The 20,676-nt window shown below is 33.8% G+C and overlaps 1 protein-coding gene across 1 annotated transcript; it reads right to left on the reverse strand.

Annotated features, from left to right (window-relative positions):
- Positions 1–788: 788 nt before the first annotated feature.
- On the reverse strand, positions 789–14,065 carry LOC128181957 (techylectin-5B-like). The gene is made up of 12 exons (XM_052850541.1): positions 13,951–14,065; positions 13,636–13,779; positions 12,933–13,078; positions 12,582–12,678; positions 12,022–12,186; positions 11,816–11,929; positions 7,011–7,019; positions 3,725–3,868; positions 3,305–3,450; positions 1,688–1,784; positions 1,131–1,295; positions 789–1,039 (listed from the first exon to the last, which is right to left on the reverse strand). The coding sequence occupies exons 1-12, from the start codon at positions 14,039–14,041 to the stop codon at positions 789–791; spliced, it is 1,569 nt and encodes a 522-aa protein (XP_052706501.1). The 5' UTR covers positions 14,042–14,065.
- Between the last annotated feature and the right edge of the window lie 6,611 nt (positions 14,066–20,676).

Raw genomic sequence — 20,676 nt, forward strand, 5'->3', positions numbered from 1 at the left:
CGCAGCTTCTTCATGAAGTCTGAACAATCCTCAAGATCTTCATTAACTTCACCGTCTTCAACTGATTTTCACAGATAACGTGATACTGCATAGCACCAAGGGCAAGCTCCTGCCCCCAGCTAACGTGTCCTACTCCTGTTACACGGGGGACACGCCCATCGTGATGACGAACAGAAGCAGTGCCGGGATCTCCTACCACGGCATCATCTCCCTCACACAACTACGGGTGCAGGCCTTCGACATCAAAAATGGGGACCTCAGTCCAGGTCTGGCAAAAGCGCCATACTTTAATTTTGTCTGTTTGTCTTTTAACGTTAAGATGTTATTGGTTGTCATAACGGGGATTATAAGAACAATAAACACAAAAAACCCCCACAAAAAAACCAACAACAACAACAAACAAAAAAACAATGTTTATTTTTTGCATTTTTATTATTACATTATTGCATTACAGAAAGTAACACACTATTTGCAATATCTAACATCAATATTGTGCAATATTCAACATCTACTATATATGAAAACTTCTGAAGTTTTCGAACGAAAAGCAGCTTGTCATTTATGCACAAGAGCACATTTTCATTATACCGGTATACTCGATAAGAATCTTATCAAGTACTGATTACTACAACCATACACTTTAAACTTTCCCTTGCACAGTTTGGACGCCAGAATGAATACAATTCGAACACGACTAACCGACAAAACCAAAACAGCTGATAAAACCCACTAAGAACAATTTTTACAATCTTACTGCGTTTTATTTTTAAAGATAATTTCAAGAGCAATTAGATTTTAGATCTGATCATCATTGATGCTTTTTTCAAATTACGAGTTTCATTGCCAAACTTGTACCAAGAAACACAGAGCCAAGTGGCTGAAGCAGATGGTCGATAAGGTCCATTGAGATCACACTCTAAACAGCCTTTAGTGAACCACCATCCTCCTACATAAGTCACAGCACAGTTTCTGTCCCAGGTGTCATTATCTTGGTCTTTTGTCGTAAATTTCATCCCATTGTGACCTGCAAGAGCGTCCCCTAAAACAAACATTTGATTAGTTTATAAATAATCTATTTCAACCAAAAGTCCCAAATATTTTAAAAGAAATACAAATAATCAACATCTAACCCGCATTTCCACTGTATCCCCCAACTTTTAACTTGTATTTCTGAGACTCACTCCCTAGAGAAAATGTGGAATACTTGGCGTAAGCTTTATCACCCGAGGGCTTCTGTAGGTCCACTCGTAGTTCCTGTTTGGTTCTGGTTGTCAGCAAATGGATATATTTATTACCTAAAAATTTGGACTACTTTCAATTAATCGTAATTATCTTGTTCTGTACCATATAAATAATTTGAATTTATATAGAGATAGAAAATATCATCAATAGTTAAGAGAAATGCAAGTGGTTATTAATGTCTAAGATGTCAGTTGTGATAAGGGAAAAAATCTGGTACTACCTAGCCTCTTTGACTGAATGTTCTTTATAACAATAATTTTCATTTTCTGTCCATTTTGAAGTAAAAGTATGACAGAGAGAAATTAGTTGGATTTTATTTATCTCGTTTTTTTGTATTATCACAACCCCCTCATATAGTATTATTTTCTTTTGATTAACGGCTTATGGATTTCAAACAATTGGTACAAAAATTAATATTATTTATGATTAAATTATGTTGCATTACCTAACCAATATTCCCCTTGTGCTTTTCCAAATCCAGCTTTGTAGGTCTCCCAAGAACGATAAAAATCTTCAGAACCATCAATACGTCTTTGAATCACCTAAAATCACACAACACACGAAACTAACACCCCTGCTAATGTAATTGTCCTTTTAATCTAGACCACGTGGTTTTATTTGACCCTATCAGTTTCGCAGTAAAAATTGTGCCTCGTGGTTATAGTCTATTTCAGAGAATCTATAGATACTTGTAGTCAAATATAAAATCCATGCGTTTATTGATTTTAAAACTTTATCTTCAATAATTGGAGGATAAAACGAGTTCTAGAAATAAATATGTCAATAGAAATTATAATTTTTTTCTGCTATTGCAATAATTAACATGCTTAGTAACGGTCCCCCTTTTAGGATTAACGTTTAATCCGCACCTGACCTAGTAATAGCATCAATTTTTAAACAGACTATAATATTTTATGCAGAAAGTTCCTTGAAAATAGCTCGATATACTAAGTTTTGATGCAAACCAGACAACCATACTTTTTAAAAAAAAAAAACATGGTATTGCACCCCAAAAGCCTCAAACATGGCTTTGATTTTATTAAGCAACCGAATGTTTATACTTTCAACCACGTGTAGAGTGGTTGAACACGAACGATAACTCTGTTCTGATATTATCGTTTAGTTTAAATAACTTCTAGAGGATAAAATAAAACATATCTTAACAGATTTTCATGTTTTAACATAAATCAAAGTAGGATATGATATGGAAAATGACCAGAACTTTAGTATTTTGAGAATATTATCCGAACACCTATACTTCCGCTTTAAAATTCACAGGAACTGAACAAATCTCGGTGAAATCTTTCATTCGAGCACCTCTGGATTTATTACATACTTAGCAACGATAAAGAAAACATTCGGAACATTCGCAGGGGTGACTAAGCAAACAGTGCAAACAAAATTTAGCAACACATTTCTAAAATAAAAAAGATAAGCTTTTGAAAACTTTATATACAAGTTTTATGATTCTATTATATTAGAGAATATCAATCTTTTATAATGATGTCGATGTCGTGTGACAAACCTACATGTACATGTAAGTTTATAATCCTAGAGGGGTACAATTCTCAGACCCTTATGTTATCATATATTGATGGCAAAGATATTAAGAGGCATAGTTACATGAAGTATGATAGAGAACTTACAAGTGTGACTTTTAAAGATGTTATATTAATTTTTATTGTTTTTCAATTTATAATTTCAAATATTTAATTATTACATATCTCAAGTTAAAGAAATTGAAATTATATACTAGTTACATAGTAACAAATCATACCATAACCGTTGCCCTTTTACACATGAACATGTCACATGTTATCTTTTTTCTCTAAATGTTAATAAAGCTGCTTAATGACAAAGGAAACACCTTCTTTTTTATTGGAATGTAAAAAGATGTTTAGAAAAGGAAATATCGAGAACTTTTATGTTGGATTGTAAATGGGGATGATGCCAAGAATAAATGGTCTTAAATTCAAATAATCATTGTAACAGCGGTCCTCCGGAGAAACTTTGGAGAAACACAAAATATACAAATAGATAATAGGCACCAGTAAAGACTCACGGTCCAACCCCCGCCGTCCGTGGTCATGTCACAGTACACCAACTTCTTGGTCTTCATATCCGGGTATATAGTGTACACACCGTCTCTTCCTTTTGTATTAGGTATTGCCTTGAGAATGGACGCACAGTCTCTTTGATTTTGTATTCCTGTGAGTATAAAAAGCAATTTAATACCAGTATCTACTTTATTTTAAAGTTGACAATCACTAAATGTGTCTTTCATTCAATACACAGATGTAATCAGTATAGTTCTACAGAGTATTAACAAAAAAAAAAAAATGATATTTCTAATTCCTTTCATGAATTCTTTTATTTCAATTCCTAAACGTCTCCTCAAGACTTGGCCTTTATCATAGAAGCTAAGTAAATTTAAAATTAGATTTAATACTAAATTAAAGGTATATATAAAATATATACTCACTGAGATACTTGTTGAGATGTTTCCCGGTCAGTCTGTAGTGAGAGGTTAGGGACACATCCACAGTGACGGGGGAATTCACTTTGAGGGACGTGTTCAGGTGTTTCCATGTCCATGGGGTTCTCATTAAAAGAGCTTCCACACTGTCTGATTAAAGGGGTAATTCATATTTATTTATACTATCAGTAATTATTCAGATTTCGAGTACATGTATTCATAAATAACTCTTTGGAACAATTTATTTAAAAAACCCAACACTTTAGAATACCACATAAACGTTTTTGAACTGAATGTAAACCTTTATATCTTTGAACATTATCTTTACCTTTGATTTGGATGCGAGGATCAACAGCAATCACAATTACAAAATAATCGACCAAACCAGAAATAAACAACATATTCCCAAAAGATATCATGATGGCGTTTTTACTTTCAATGGATGAACATTTCTAATTGCTTTTATATACATATACATGTACATTAAAATGTCGATATCCACTGAATATTAAAATGAAATAGGATATGCCTGTTTCGTGACAATAGAAAAATCAGTGTATGTTAGCCCAGCGTATGATTACAGTCAGAGTCGTGTTGTCGTCTTGTGTAGTGGTTGTCATCAATTAAGAAATAAACAGCAATTTAAAAAGTTCACCAGGATATGAAGTTGTTTGGTCACGTGATCAATTCTGTGAAGCCCGAAGGGCTTCTTGGTAGATTTGATCACGTACCAACCAACTTCATATCCTGGTGAACTTTTTAACATTGCTGTTTATTACTTATATTTATGTTTGAAAAAGACTATAATCGGCCAGAACTGTTAAAATTACCAAGATTTTAAGTTTACAATAATCCAAGCGACAAAGAATAAGCGCGTGCTATAAGCATTATCATTGTGACGTCATGAAAAAGTTCATACAGAATTGAACGTTTTCGCTATTCTGTAGGTTCATATAAGGAAACATATTTGCAAATAATGTAAATATAATTAAGTACACGCAGAATAAGAATCAATACAAATATCCTGTACTATAATTCAAATACCAAAAAGTTATTATTATTGCAAAATAACTACTTTATCTCATTTGTGAATTATTTTTACATCAAAGAATATAATGTTTAGCAAAACCATAAAAGCTCAATATCTAGAGAAAAATACAAATATATAATCATGATACAAACCCACGTATATAAGATTACGAGTATTACTTTAGTAATATATATTAATATTGTAATGAGTTATAGGCGTACAGCGTATTTACATATTAAAATATTTTGTTACTATCTTTTTGTTATTTGTTGGTTATCTTTATGAATTACAAATTGAAATATTTCCCCGTTTGATTTATTTGATTAATAAAAATACACATTGTATATCAATTACGAGAAATATACACACGATAGAAGGATATCTGCACATATGTGGTCTGAATGAAGTGACTGTGTCAGCGTATGTAGAAACAATTTCTACTTTAATTAAAATTTAAAAATATATACACGCATATATCTAATTAACTTTGAATTATCTTCATTTTATTTACATTTGATAAATAGAGGATATCTATATTGTGTGATTTTATATTTGCTTTATCCAACGAGTTGAAATGGTGTATATATTCGCGAAGCTTGCAATACCAGTAATACTTCTATTTCCCAGTCTCAAATTTGGGCTGTGGGGGTACCATCAAGTGGCTCCCAGGGGTTCTGGCTCATTTCAGGGGTTTATATCTGACATGAGTTTTATCACAAGAACTTGGAAACACTAGAATTAGGTGGAAGACTTCAGGAGGTATTCATACTAAGCGTTAGAAGAATCCTATGACCCCTACAATGGTTCAGTTAGCTTACCCTAATTTTGTTCTATTTCTGCATTTCACAACGATTTAGGGGTGAAATGCTAAAATATGACAAAGTTTGGGTGAGCTAACTGAACTCTTGTAAGGGTCATAGGTGCCCTCTAACGCTTATTATGGATACCTCCTGAGGTCCTCTACCTTATCCTAGTGTTTTCAAGTTCTAGTGGTCAATCTCAAGTGAGATAAAAAAAACCTGAAATGAGCAAGAACCCCTGGGAGCCACTTGGTGGTACCCCTACAGCCCAAACTTGAGACCGGGAAAAATAGCCCCACAGGTCCCCTACACTGCCCTGGTATCTATTTGATGCACACTTCAAAGATAAAAGAGATACTGTGGAATCATTAGAATTCGTGGTGGCTCAATTTTCGTGGAATTCGTGGGTAGCTCTTCCCCACGAATTTAAATCCTCAACGAAAACAATTTAAGAAAGAGTTATCTTTGTTGCTAAAACAGTAACTAACGCATCCACGAAATCACATCCCCACGAATCAGCAAAAAGGTCATAATCAACGAAAATTGGCCCCCACGAATTTAAATGATTCCACAGTAATTGCCCGCCTTTCACCCCTATATCATTGTGAAATGCTAAAATATGACAAAGTTTGGGTGAGCTAACTGAACTCTTGTAAGGGTCATAGGTGCCCTCTAACGCTTATTATGGATACCTCCTGAGGTCCTCTACCTTATCCTAGTGTTTTCAAGTTCTAGTGGTCAATCTCAAGTGAGATAAAAAAAACCTGAAATGAGCAAGAACCCCTGGGAGCCACTTGGTGGTACCCCTACAGCCCAAACTTGAGACCGGGAAAAATAGCCCCACAGGTCCCCTACACTGCCCTGGTATCTATTTGATGCACACTTCAAAGATAAAAGAGATACTAGTAATTGCCCGCCTTTCACCTCTATATCATTGTGTAATGCTAAAATAAGACAAAGTTCGGATGAGCTAACTGAACCCTTGTAAAGATCAAAGGTACCCTCTAACGCTTATTATGAATACCTCTACCTAATCCTCTACCTAATCCTAGTGTTTCCAAGTTCTAGTGGTCAATCCCAAGTGGGATATAAACCCCTGAAATGAGCCAGAACCCCTGATTGCCACTTGGTGGTACCTCTACAGCCCAAATTTGAGACCGGGAAATAATAGCCCCATAGGTCCCCAACACTGCCCCTGTATCCGTTTGATGCACACTTCAAAGATAAAAGAGATAATTGCCCGCCTTTCACCCCTATATCATTGTGAAATGCTAAAATATGACAAAGTTCGGGTGAGCTAACTGAACTCTTGTAGGGGTCATAGGTGCCCTCTAACGCTTATTATGGATACCTCCTGAGGTCCTCTACCTAATCCTAGTGTTTCCAAGTTCTAGTGGTCAATCTCAAGTGAGATATAAACCCCTGAAATGAGCCAGAACCCCTGATTGCCACTTGGTTGTACCCCTAAAGCCTTAACTTGAGACCGGGAAATAATAGCCCCATAGGTCCCCAACACTGCCCTTGTATCTGTTTGATGTACACTTCAAAGAAAAAAAAAGATAATTGCCCTCCTTTAACCCTCATATCATTGTGAAATGCTAAAATATCACAAAGTTCGGGTGAGCTAAAACGACCCTTTTCATTGTCACTGTTGTATTCTTCGAAGGTTCACGTCTAAACATGGCTGAGACAAAATAATCCCAACTTCACCTGATGATTTTCGCTGTTTTTGACTGCGACATATGATAATTTTTTAGAGAATAAAATCACAATCCTGGGTGTTCTATTTTCTCATATTCGTAATAATACGATGCCTTTTTAATTTTCGATTGATGTTGTTTCGAGAAACATTTGAAAAGGCAGAAAATAAATTTTGAACACGCACATGTTCAGCTTCGATGTAAACAAATTATCTTGCAACACTGGATTGGCTCGGGGTTTTTATTGTATTTGTATCGTTTTATGCCTTTTAATTTACTTTAATTTATCATGTCTTTTATCACATAATACGTTTGCATACCACTTTATACGATGCATATAGTTTTTCTATTTGTATAAAAAAGACTACACTTAGGATAACATTATTTACACAACTTAAGACCCGTATAGACGTATTTCATTTCTATCCAACAAAGACGCATTTATAACTCTTATCCAGGCGAGCTTTACTGCTTCGGAAGTCGTCAATGCTCGTACAAATTATTGAGTTATTAATCATTTTGATATTAATAAAGATATGTCGATAATTAAGTAAAATATAATTTTCTGTTCGAGTACTCTCAGTACTTTGATGAATTTCTTTATTGGCTGCTAGCTTCTACGGGCTTAGTGGCTGCTGTTAGTGGCTGCTCGTCTGTGAAGAGGAAAGGTGTCATATAAACAAATGTATTAACTTATCATGTGAATCGGTGAATGTGCGAGTAGAAATTCAGGTGACATAACAAGTGTTTCATAAAATATTGTGTAAAAAGACAGACTGCAGCTCGATAATACCTCTTTGCATATTTTTGTGCTCTTTTCTTTTCGTTTCACTATTGGGAGAAATTTTGAAACATGAATTTTCGGTGAACATTAAAATAAAATGAAAAGAAAGGGAAAAAAAACCTCTTGGGTGGCGAACAGTATTTCTCTTTTTTGTTTTCTAAAATAATTAAGGTTCTTAAAAACTTCCCTAGATTTTAGATGGATTCTAAAAAGGTGGATTCATCAATATTCGTTGAATACTTATTTTCGTTGTTTAGTTTGTGAGTTGTCTCACGATATTAAGTGATCATTGAAGCGCAGTTTGCGTTACCATACTAAATTGGTATAATCATCAGCCACAAAATCACACACTGTATCAATGAGTCTGATTTTTACATAATCCTTCAAAATTTGATGCCCACAAATATTAATAGCTCCATGGGTAATGGATTGTTTAGATTGTAAAAGTTTGAAAACAACGATCAGGAAAACAAGCAATTATACATTTTATCTTTGTATTGATGAAATGTCCTACACGTAAGTGGGATTGAGCCAATTTAAGGAGAGTGAATCATTCATGAGAATGTACAAGAAAAATAAGCAAGTTGGCTCACGGTTAGTTAGCGAGTGTGAGACTGGCCGTGTCTCTTTTTGACAGTGAAAAGACCAAGGCTGTGTTCAATGCGTAGCAGCTAGCCTGGTTGCTAGGTCATATATATCTAGGTCTATTGAACGGACCGCTAGGTCTCAGTTTTGAAGTTGGAAACATTTAAGTTAAGACTAATTACATCGACATAATTTGTTGATTTCAAGCGGAAATATGAATGTTAAAATTCATTATAACTTAACTTAAAGGATGAATAAAATAACACTAAATGAATAGATTTCTTGTTTGTTACAAAGTGGTAACTAAAGTGGCCATCTTGAAATTGACGCTTAGCATAAAATGTTTAGGCTACGAATATTTACGTAGCGGCTAGGCTAGCTTACCGTTCAACTACGTAGCCCTTCGTAGCAGCTACGATCTTGAACGCAACCCAACGGCCCCTTTCACTAAAACGCGTAAGACACGACGAAACTGAAGTTAGGCCTCGGGGTGTACGCCAAAATTTAGTCCAGCGTAAATTGCGTTTTACTAAGAGGCGTACGCCTTGCCGTAAATATAAGTATCGGACTAAGTTAAGGCCAGACTTACGTCCTTGACAACGAGCTAATGCACGTGCGCATACAAATGCTGAACGATAGATGGAGACAAGATAGAGAGATACTCAGTATGTATATCTAGATAGATAAAAAGATAGACACTTGACATTTAATTTTTGTGATTGTTGAGAGAGAGAGAGAGAGAGAGAGAGAGAAAGAGAGAGAGAGAGAGAGAGAGAGAGAGAGAGAGAGAGATAGAGAGAGAGAGAGAGAGGGTTTGAGAGTATTTAGGCACATTGATTACATTTACGTTCAGTATATTGTTGTTAAAAATTAATCCTGTTTAGTGACAACAAAACTTGCTGAAATGTTTTATTTCAAGAATATATATCATCTTGAGCTAATGGGATCATTGCAGTAATGAGCTATTTAACCAAGGATCGGACAATATTAAGCAATCATCGAACAAACATACAGTAGCTATATTCGGTATATAAAAAATAAAATTTTCTTATTTCATGCAATTAAAAAATTCAAAACGGAGGTTGGAATAAGTATAATTATTTTATTATATCTTTTAATTTGACATTTAGATTTGTGTCAATGTATTACATGTATGTGAAGCAAACAAGACTTTGAAAATAAAAAATGAAATTCCAAGGTTAATTTTTATCACAATTTATTTCAGAGTTTAGTTTTTTAGGAATTATTTAAGTGATAAGGTACATTTTCACGTAGTCCATTCAAGTGCCAAACATTCAAATTATCTTTTTGTGTAAAATTTGTGTAACCAAGTTTTCAATGATGGTGTTTTTCACAATGCCTATATTGCCATTTCTTTGACAATGTCATAGTCAAATTCTAGATGATAATAATAAAGTTCATCAGTTTTATTGAGGAATAAATGAAACAAAACATAAGTACGTTCACCTTTACTTGTAAATGTTTAACCAAAGTTGTCCGGACCGAGGTAAAGATGTATGTGTCCGATGTATGGTGAACTCAACATATCTGTCCAAGTACACATTCATGTATATTTTGAATTAGTGTATTGAATCATATAGATTTTAAGTTAATATAGCGTAGATGTATGTAACCCTCGGGAAAAAAAATCTAAAAGTCAGTGTTTTACAGTTGTTGTATGATAAGAAAAAAATTATCTAGTATTTAAAAAAAATGAAGGACTTTTTACAAGTCTGAAACACGGTAGGAGGTTTATTATATTTAATAGTATTTACATTTTAACAATACTGAAAGATACATTTGTGATTTACCTAGCTTCAACTACCTGAGCATGACACCTTTCACTCATTTATTATGAAATAAGGTAGATCCAATAAGTTCATTTACAAAATTATGCGGAGAAGTTGGGGGGAAAATGAAATGCTTGAAATATTACACATTTCCCATACAAACACACCTTTCCACTATATGTACATCGTGTATACATGTATATTTTCTGCCTTATTCATTACTTGATATACTAAAAAAATATGAAACGTAAATCAAATTATTGAATACAAATTATAATCAAATGAAAACTATCGACTGTTTGGGTTTAAATATACCGTTTAAACGTGTACTAAGCAAGTGCAAATATAAATAATGTGTATATGTAAATCATAGTAAGAAAGTTTCTATGCGGGATTAATACTCTTTATCAAAACTCTCTATTTTCTTAATTTCATATGAATTTAATCAAATTTACATGCAAAAATTGTACAATTTAACATTATGGTCAGCAACAATTTCCCCAGCAATAGAATTAGCAACCATTTTATGTTTACGCCGAAAGTTAAGACTACCCCTGGCTAGGTGTAGATTTTGGGCTTATCTTCAAGGTATCACACCAGTAATTGTTTTCACTATATAGCACTATAGAGGGGAAAACATTCTTAAAAATCAGTTTGTATTCCTCATGACAAAATATTCGGAGGAAATGTTATTTGTTACCTATCTCATCAGCTAACACCATAAAAAGGGCAAGCGATACTGCATTTTCTCAAAATATCTAGCTCCAAACAGGTCTACCCTCAAAACCACGTGTTTTCCATTTGTATGTAAACAGACTGCACACTCCCCAGGAAGCTGCTGCATGTGCCCTGAAAGAAGTAGTACCTGTGAAAAAAGATCATCACCTAACAAAATACATGAATATCCTACTCAGTGGTACAAACATTTTTAAAACTGAGTAAAGGAAAATGTAAAAATGCAGTCAAGGAAAAAAATAATTCTGAAGTATTAATGGAACTACAATTGACTAAGTTCATTTTGATTGGCCGATTACCGGTGTGATACCTTAAGGCGGACGCAAAGTAACGCCTTTTAGTGAAACGGACCTTAGTCCAAATATTTGACTTAAGTCCGGACTTACGCCAGCCGTAAGCCTACGCCATGCGTACGCCTTTTAGTGAAACGGGTCCCAGTTCATTCAGTATTTTCGATCTAATGCAATTAATAAAACAACTACAAAGAACAACATTCACAATGTTGCTGCGTTTTGTTTTAAAGTTTATTTAACGAACAATTAGATTTTGGATCTAATCATCATTGATGCCTTCTTCATACCACGAAGTTCATTGCCAAACTTGTACCAACAAACGCTGAGGTAGGTGTTTACAGCAGATGGTCGATAAAGTCCATTTAGATCAGAATCCAAACAGGAAGCAAACCACCATGCCCCTTTATAAGTCACAGCACACTGATTTTTCCAGGTGTCATTATCCTGGTCTTTTGTTGAAAATTTCATCCCAGTTATCTCTCCAAGACAATCCCCTAAAATAACATTTTATCTCCGAAATAAGTTTATCAGCAAATCCTCATAACTGATATACAAGCTATCATTTAAATGATAGTAAACTACTAACCCGCCGTTCCGCTGTATCCCCCCACAGTTAACTTGTATTTCTGAGACTCACTCCCTAGAGAAAATGCGGAATACTTGGCGTAGGCCTTATTACCAGAGGACTTCTGTAGATCCACTCGTAGCTCCTGTTTGATGCTTGTGGTCAGCAAATGAATATCATCATTTCCTATAAAAATTTGAATTTTTGCAATAATGTCATCATAATATCATACAAAAGAATGTGTTTTTAATATGTAGTTCAGTTTTATTTATCATGCCAATATGTCATATTTATGTAACTATCATTAGTAAAGTCATCGATCTTCCCAAGTCAAGGGTTTCTAATCTGCCCCGCTATTCACAGTTAGTTGTGGTGCCCCCCCATAAACCCTTTACTTGGGGAGATGTAGCATCAGACTAAATGTTTGTGAATTCATTTATCTCGTCCGATCCATTACCTAACCTCTTATATTGGAGTATGTTTTTTCGAGGGACGGTTTTGATTTTTTAATTTAATACCAGCACAACACACAAAATCGATGCAGAGATAAAATAAAAATATGTGTTTTGCCTTGATCTTACCTAGCCAATATTCTCCTTGTGCTTTCCCGAATCCGGCTTTGTATGTCTGCCAAGAGCGATAAAAATCAACAGACCCATCCATACGTCTTTGAATTACCTGCAAGGCAACACTTGAGACTAACTAAACATACTGTATTTTAGAACATTTTTATCTGATGTTGGCTGTTTGAGTTTGAATGGAAATAATACCAAACTTAATAATAATTATTTTTTTAAAGCACACTCACGGCCTGTTATGTAATATGTTTTGGTAATTTGAAAGAGTAAATTTTAGTAAATAAATGTGTAAGGTAAGGAACCAGTGCAGGCATAATGAAAAACTAGTTATAAAAAGAACCAGTAAAGACTCACGGTCCACCCTCCGCCGTCCGTGGTCATGTCACAGTACACCAACTTTTTGGTCTTCATATCCGGGTATATCGTGTACACACCGTCCTTTCTTTTAGTGTTAGGTATTGTTTTGAGAATGGAAGCACAATCTCTTTGCTTTTTTAGCCCTGTAAAATTAAAATGTATAGTACTGATGGTCACGTAAATGTTGCCGGCAGTTAGTGTCGTATATCATCATTATAGATAACTAAAATAAACTTTAAAAATTCATAACCTCCGTCTTTTACACGATCTAAACTTCTAATAGGACTCCATAAAATGGTGGGCACTTGCTGTATAAGCTACCTGACATAATGATTTCATATGGCTTTTATACTGTTTGATTTGTTGAACCTGCAAAGAACGTTGACCAGAGAAAGAGCAATATTTTTGTCTGTAGATTCAACAGATAGTTTGACCAAAATGCTAGTCAATAACTTTTTTGTTTTGCTCAGATACTGGTAGCAACCAGCCTTTCATGTTATCATCATGTTATTTCCATTCCGCCGACATAGGATGAATATTAAGAACTGTGACATAGTTGTCGAAAATATTTTATGTTGGTATATTTTTATTAGTCCTGTTTTATTAACATTAATTTGACTTTTTGGTATAAAAGGTTTGGAGAAATATTCTAAGGGTAAAGAAGATAAGTTTTGCTGGCCAAGATAGAGAGAGTACTGACTGAGAAACTTGTTGAGGTGTTTCCCGGTCAGTCTGTAGTGAGAGGTGAGGGACACGTCCACAGTGATGGGGGTATCCACTTTGAAGGACGAGTTCAAATGTTTCCAGTTCCATGGGGTCAACTCAAGCAGAGATTCCACGTTGCCTGTACGAAGACAAAAATATCGTTAATAATTTGGTAAGTTCTGAGTACGTGTAAATGTTTTAGAGATAATTTATAATAAAAGAAATATTTATCTGAAAACACAGATAAAATATTAAAACAACATGATTTTATCTCTTTACATTCAGAAAAATTTTATATATTTTTTCATACCTTTGATTTTAGAATGAGGTTCAACAGCAATCACTACAACAGAAAAATCGACCAAACCAAGAATAAACAACATATTCCCAAAAGAACCCATGATGGCGTTGTTTCTTTCAATAGACAAAACATATCTGATTGCCTTTATATACACATACATGTACACTTACATGTAGATATCGCCTGACTATTAAAATGAAATTAGATATGCCTGTTTCGTGACAATAGAACAGATCAGTCTACGGTAGGTTAGCCCAGCGTATGGATACAGAGGTAGCCATATTGTCATCAGTCTAAATATAAAAACTGTGTAATCATCGTAATTAAAATTGAGAACACATAGAATAAGATCCAATATCATAATGATTTTTTGTACTGTAATTCACATGCTTAAAAGTTCTTTTCATTTTTGTAAAAATTGAAGTACGTCATCTCATTTATGAATTCGATGTACATTGTACTTTAAAGTATATAATGTTAAGCAAAGCTATAAAAGCTGGATGTCTATTAAAGAACCAAACATGTATGAGACATACTCACGTATAAAAGATTATGAAAATGACTTATTAATAGTTATTATTGTTGTCATCATTTACGGCGTGATGACATATTGAATTTTAAAGTTACGTTCTTGTTGTTTTACTTGATTATCTTTATGAATTACAAATTTAAAAAAAATCCATGTAAATTTTTTTGGGAATAAAGTACACATTTTATAACAATTACGTCAAATATACACTCAATAGAGGGGGTTCTGCACACCTGTACACATATGTAGTCTAAATAAAATGAGTAAGTTATGCCGCCTATGTAGAGACATAGTTTAATTTGTACTTCAATTATAATGTAAATATTTACAAATACATTAAATTAAGTTTATGATTAACTAAATTTTTTAACTTTTGAGGAAACTGCACACTGATTAGTAGTTAGCATATATTTTTTTAAATATTTAATTTTACTATCAAGAGATAATGCACGTTAAGTGGTATTTATTATGTTACGCTTAACTAAAATTCTACACACACCCTTAATTGAAATTTATTTATTTTCAAGGAGGCCTCATGCAGAACGTATCATGATTTCAGTGTACAGGGATATCTAACTACTTTCTATGGCAAAATTTGTTTCAAAAGTTGTTTCAAAAAGGACTTTGTGGGGTTTTGATATGCAATCTAAAGTATATCTCGATGATACCCAAAGAAAAATGTTCCCATCGTATATTTCCTTATTCTTCGCATAGATTTTAATCTCCTTAAGACTGTCCCTTATAACACATCTGTTCTCATCCTATTACAATATCATATATTTTCAGATATGAACAATTACTATTGTTCATTGTTGTCCACGTAATTTAATTTTGTTTTATTTATTTATGTACCGGTGTAACAGGTGAAATAAACGATGATGACACATGCATGTTATGAAGGCGCATGCCTTAGTTCATATTTGGGGTTGAAAAACCATGTATTTTATTCTATGTATTAATAAATGCCATAATTATCCTTTTTTGTGAGAAATTAATGTCATATCAGTTAGTGCAAATTATTGTAACGAATGGTCGTAATAAACATGGCCGGAAAGTAAAAATGGGGGAAAATCCACTATATAGTAGGTTTTCCGTGGGGGTAATCTGGCTATAAAAAGAGGGAAAGCCCACTATATAGGTTTTCCGTGGGGGAAAAACTGCTATATAGCCATTTTTCCGGGGGGAAAGATGGCAAGGGGTAAAGGCACTATATAACACCGGTACATGCATATGCAAAGAACTTATAGGATTAATTCAATTATATCCTCTGTTAGATTTAATTTTAAAGACTCATTTCCCTCCAAAAACGTAAATACTTAGCAACTGTCTTTTCATTTGAATGCATTTGCTGATCTTCTCGTAACTCAGTATTTTCCCTTGAAACCAGCGTATGAATAGAACTATGAACTAAACGTTTCAATTTCAGATTTGGCATCCGACAACCACAATCAGACATTAGTCTTATTATGTGCGCTACAGTATGATTGTTTTGATATGATTTCAAATACATGTAATACAGTTACATGAAATGCCACACACACATACATTTTTATATGTACAGTGTAGTATACTCTATTTACCATAAACAACATTTTAAATTAAAAAGTACAAATGCATATAATAGTCGCACGACTTTTTAACAAGTGAAGTTTTGTTTTCAACTAAAATAGATAGAAAATCAAGAGATTTAATATATTAAATTAAAAAAAATTGTTTTTTATTTACAGGTATGCTGTGCAGCTATAAAATATAAAATTAAGATTTTTAAAATTACATATGCATGTTTGATTTACATTTAGAATGTTTTGTTTATGTGTTTTTATGTTAATGTACAATAATGAGAGAAAACGTTAGTGTTTGATTAATCAACATTTGCACCTCTTAAAGCATTGAATTAAATGAAACATTATCTCCTGGCAGTAATGTTCGGAAAAGGAACCATATGCTTCAACCCTAGGAAATGATGTACTACTGATTAGAACGATTTCCTTTTCTAGTGTTTATTATGAAAGTTGGAGAGTTAATTTACTAATGTTTGATTTTGAAACAGCACCAAAGAGAAATGACACACAGGATTAAGGTGGGGGATGGGGGTGGAGAAGGCAGCTATGCGACACGCTCAATTAACAATATATGGATGGTTTACTTTATTTTGAAACATTGTTTTTGAACATCAAAGATGCTGTCGGAGTAAATATATGAAACCCAGTAAAAAGCAAAAACTGTAATCTTTTACCAAGGATTCCTGCAACTCATAGTCATACCCTAATACAACTGTTCATTAAGCTTGTCTGAGTTAATGGCTTTTAATTGCTGTCATGTTTATATATTTTCTCAAGAAATGGTAATTTGGTTGCTGTCCACTTTAGGGTTGGCCAGCGCGTATGAGTGTACATGGAGTCCGTCTGGTCATGGGAATTAGTAAAAGAATTTTCACTATCTTGCATTTACCTCAATATCACGAGGATGTAAACAACAAATCTTCTCTACTATTTGCAGGGCTTCTATTCGAAATCCTTGAAACAGAGTATTTTTTAACTTTAATTTCCCTATGTCACTGTGAAGACATATTCACCATTGATCATTTCGTCATAATCAAAGACTTAAAGCCCCGGGGCCCATTTCACTAAAAGGCGTACGCCCGGCGTAGCCTTACCCCTGGCGTAAATCCGGCCTTAAGTCAAATATTTGGATTACGGTCCGTTTCACTAAAAGGCGTAACTTTGCGCCCGTCTTAAGTTAAGCCAAAAATCTAAGCCTAGTCAAGGGTAATCGTAACTTTCGGTGTTAACATAAAATGATTGCTAATTATATTGATGAGAATATCGTTGTTGACCATAATGTCCAATTATACAATTTGTCATGTAAATATTAAATTCATATGAACTTAAGCAAATTTTTTTTTTATATTAAAGTGGTATCAATTCCCACATAGAAACTGTTTAACTATTTATACATATTCTTTATATTTGCACTTGCCTAGTACACGTTAAAACGGTATATTTAGACAAACAGTCGATAGTTTTATTCAATTATACATGTAATTTGTATTCAATAATTTAATTTACATTTCATATCCTTTTAGTATATTGAGTAATGAATAATGCAGAAAATATACATACACGATGTACATACTGGCACTGTACCAGTTATCGGCTAAATTTTAACGTTTTCTTTTCGTAATTCCTTATTTCTCGATATTTTTGGATAAAACTTGACATACTTTAAAAAGTGAACTCCTTATTTATCAATCTGTTAGTTTATATCATTATTTAGAACCCAAAACATCTTTTTTTGTGCTTTTTAGGGCGCCCCGAATTTGCCGAGTTTTCACGATTTACTGTACCAGTTATCGGCTTCGTGATAATAACATAGTAAAATCCGTGTTCATGTCGATTTTAAACTCTGCTAAATGTAGTTTGAATTATGCCCCTTGTGGGGCAGACGAAAGTAGTCGGGGTCATGATATTATAAACAAATCTCTAAAATTAGTCGTTTATTATCAGACGGTAATACACCAAATCGTAGACTATTCAAAGCGTAATTATGCAATCAGGCGTTCAATTGCGCTACGAATCTGTCGAAAATTTGTGAATTCCTTTTGTTTATACATGTTAAATGTATTGATTTTAATTGTGAAATCAAAGAAGGGATATAATAACGTATCACAAAGAGGTAATATTCTATTTTTAACTTATTACGTCACTTTCCCCACTCATGTATAAAACATATTCAAGAAAATTTTCAAGCAAACTTACTTTTCTTTATTCGAAAAAGACGACTGAATTAAAAAATCTTGGATTGTTGCGTGCTTTAAACCCAAACTCTCAGTTTAGCCGATAACTGGTCTTAGCCGATAACTGGTACAGTACCAGTATAGTGGAAAGGTGTATTTGTATGAGAAATGTGTAATAATTCAAGCATTTCATTTTTTTCACCTCAACTTCTACGCATAATAAGTGTAAAAGGGATTTTTTTAACAACAATATACTGAACATAATATATGTAACCAAAGCGCCGAAATACTTCCTCTCTCTCTCTCTCTCTCTCTCTCTCTCTCTCTCTCTCAATCAATCACAACAATAAAATCAAAGTACTGAAGAACTGACAGGAGTTGATTTTGTCGATGTTTATTTATTTTAAAATCAATGATATGTTATTTTGCATGACAGGTACATGTAGTTTCTAATTTGAATGACTTTTTTTTACTCTTACATTTTTATAATATGAATTTTTCGACAAGAATGTCGAGAAACCCCCATATGAATCATGTTAAATAATATTTAAAGATAAAATTAATTCAATCAAACTATGTATCAGTGAGAGAAATATTTCTCGAAAATTGTATGGATCCAAGCAATATTGAACTCTAGTCTCGTTCAACCAAACGCTCGGCTGACACCGTAAATCTCCGACAAGGATTTACGGAGACCGCCGAGCGTCGAGTTGAACGAGACTATATTGAACTCTGGCGTAGGAATACATACGACTACAAAAAATATCTAAATTGTTCATACCATCTAAAATCTGACTATTTTCAAGGTATTTATAAATAGGTTTCCTTGAAAAACAATGCTTTAGCATACATTACATCGAATTCATCAATTATTTTCAAGAACTAAGACTTGTCAGCAGCAATGATTTGTGCTGAGGTCCAAACATTGTTTCACTTTCGGCTTGTCTGAGTGACTGCATAGGAGAGTTGATTAAAATCAACTCCCAAAAAATCAAATGTCAAGTTCTATCTTTCCATCTATCTAGAAACACGTATCTCTCTATCTTGTATTCATTTTATGTTTATCATTTGTATGCGCATGTTCATAAGGTCGTTGTCAAGGACGTAAGTCTGGCCTTAACTTAGTCCGATACTATTATTTACGACCAGGCGTACGCCTCTCAGTGAAACGCTATTTACGCCAGACGAAATTTTGGCGTACGCCCCGAGGCTTAATTTATGTTTAGTCGTATCTTACGCCTGGTGCTCAAAATTTAGGCGATAATTAACAAAACAAGAGGGACATAGGCCACAACGCTCGCCTGAAGAACAATAGCACTCTGACATTACTCTGATATAAACAGATTTAAGAAATCAAATACGAAAATATCTGTACAATTTTTTGGCACATTTTAACATTGACCCCCCCCCCCCCAAAAAGGTGAAGATTTCGATTCATTTTCCTCTGTTTATTTCTATGTAAAAATTGTGCCATTATTGCCCCACCTTACCTTCAGGAGTAATGATTTGAACTTATTCAATACTATTCTACATGAAAATGCTTTCATATAGGTTTCGACTATTCTGGAAAATGTTTTATGAAAAAAGACCCCCCCTCCCCCAAAAAAAACAAAACATTGTGGTCCCACCCTACCCCCAAAGATGATGATATGAACAAACTTGAATTTACACCACCTAATGAATCTTTCACTTATGTTTCAACCTCACTGGCCAAATAGTGTTTGAAAAGAAGATGTTATAAAAAATTAACCTAATATAATCCTATGTAATTAAAAAAAATTATTTGCAGTTTATTTTTGGAATTTTACAAGATATTCATACAAATATTCATACACAAAATGTAGTTACAAAGTAACACAAAATAAGGCAGGTTAGTACCTTCAATAAGGAAGGAATATGGAAAAAAAATGAATCAATCAAAACTACAAATATTAATCTATACTACCTGATGATAATTCCACATAGGTTTCATCTTTTCTGGCCAAATGGTGTTTTGGAAATAGGATTTTCAAAGATTTTGCCTAACGAAATCTAAATTATGTATAAAAAAAAATTACCGCCCCCCCAAAAAAAAACCCATTGTGGCCCCGGGCACCTCACCACCGGGGATCATGATTTGAAAAAAATCAACCAACATTACATAGCTCATTACATATCAACACACGTTTCTCCTTTTCTAGGCAAATGGGGTTTTGAGAAGAACATTTTAAAAGATTTTCGCTTACAAATTCCTAAGTAGAAATTTGACTATTCCCTTCATTGTGGCCCCACCTTACCCTTCCCCTACCCCGGGATCATGATTTTAATAAACATGAATCTACACCATCTGGAGATGCGTTTTAGACGAAGATTTTTTAAAGATTTTTGCTTACAAATTCCTTTATAAAAATTCAACCCCAATTGATAAGTTTAATCATTCTCTATGCCATGAAGGCACATATGGGCGGTGCTTATCCCTATTTTCTTAATT

The sequence above is a fragment of the Crassostrea angulata genome, chromosome 4, assembly GCF_025612915.1.
Source record: "Crassostrea angulata isolate pt1a10 chromosome 4, ASM2561291v2, whole genome shotgun sequence".
NCBI lineage: Eukaryota > Metazoa > Mollusca > Bivalvia > Ostreida > Ostreidae > Magallana > Magallana angulata.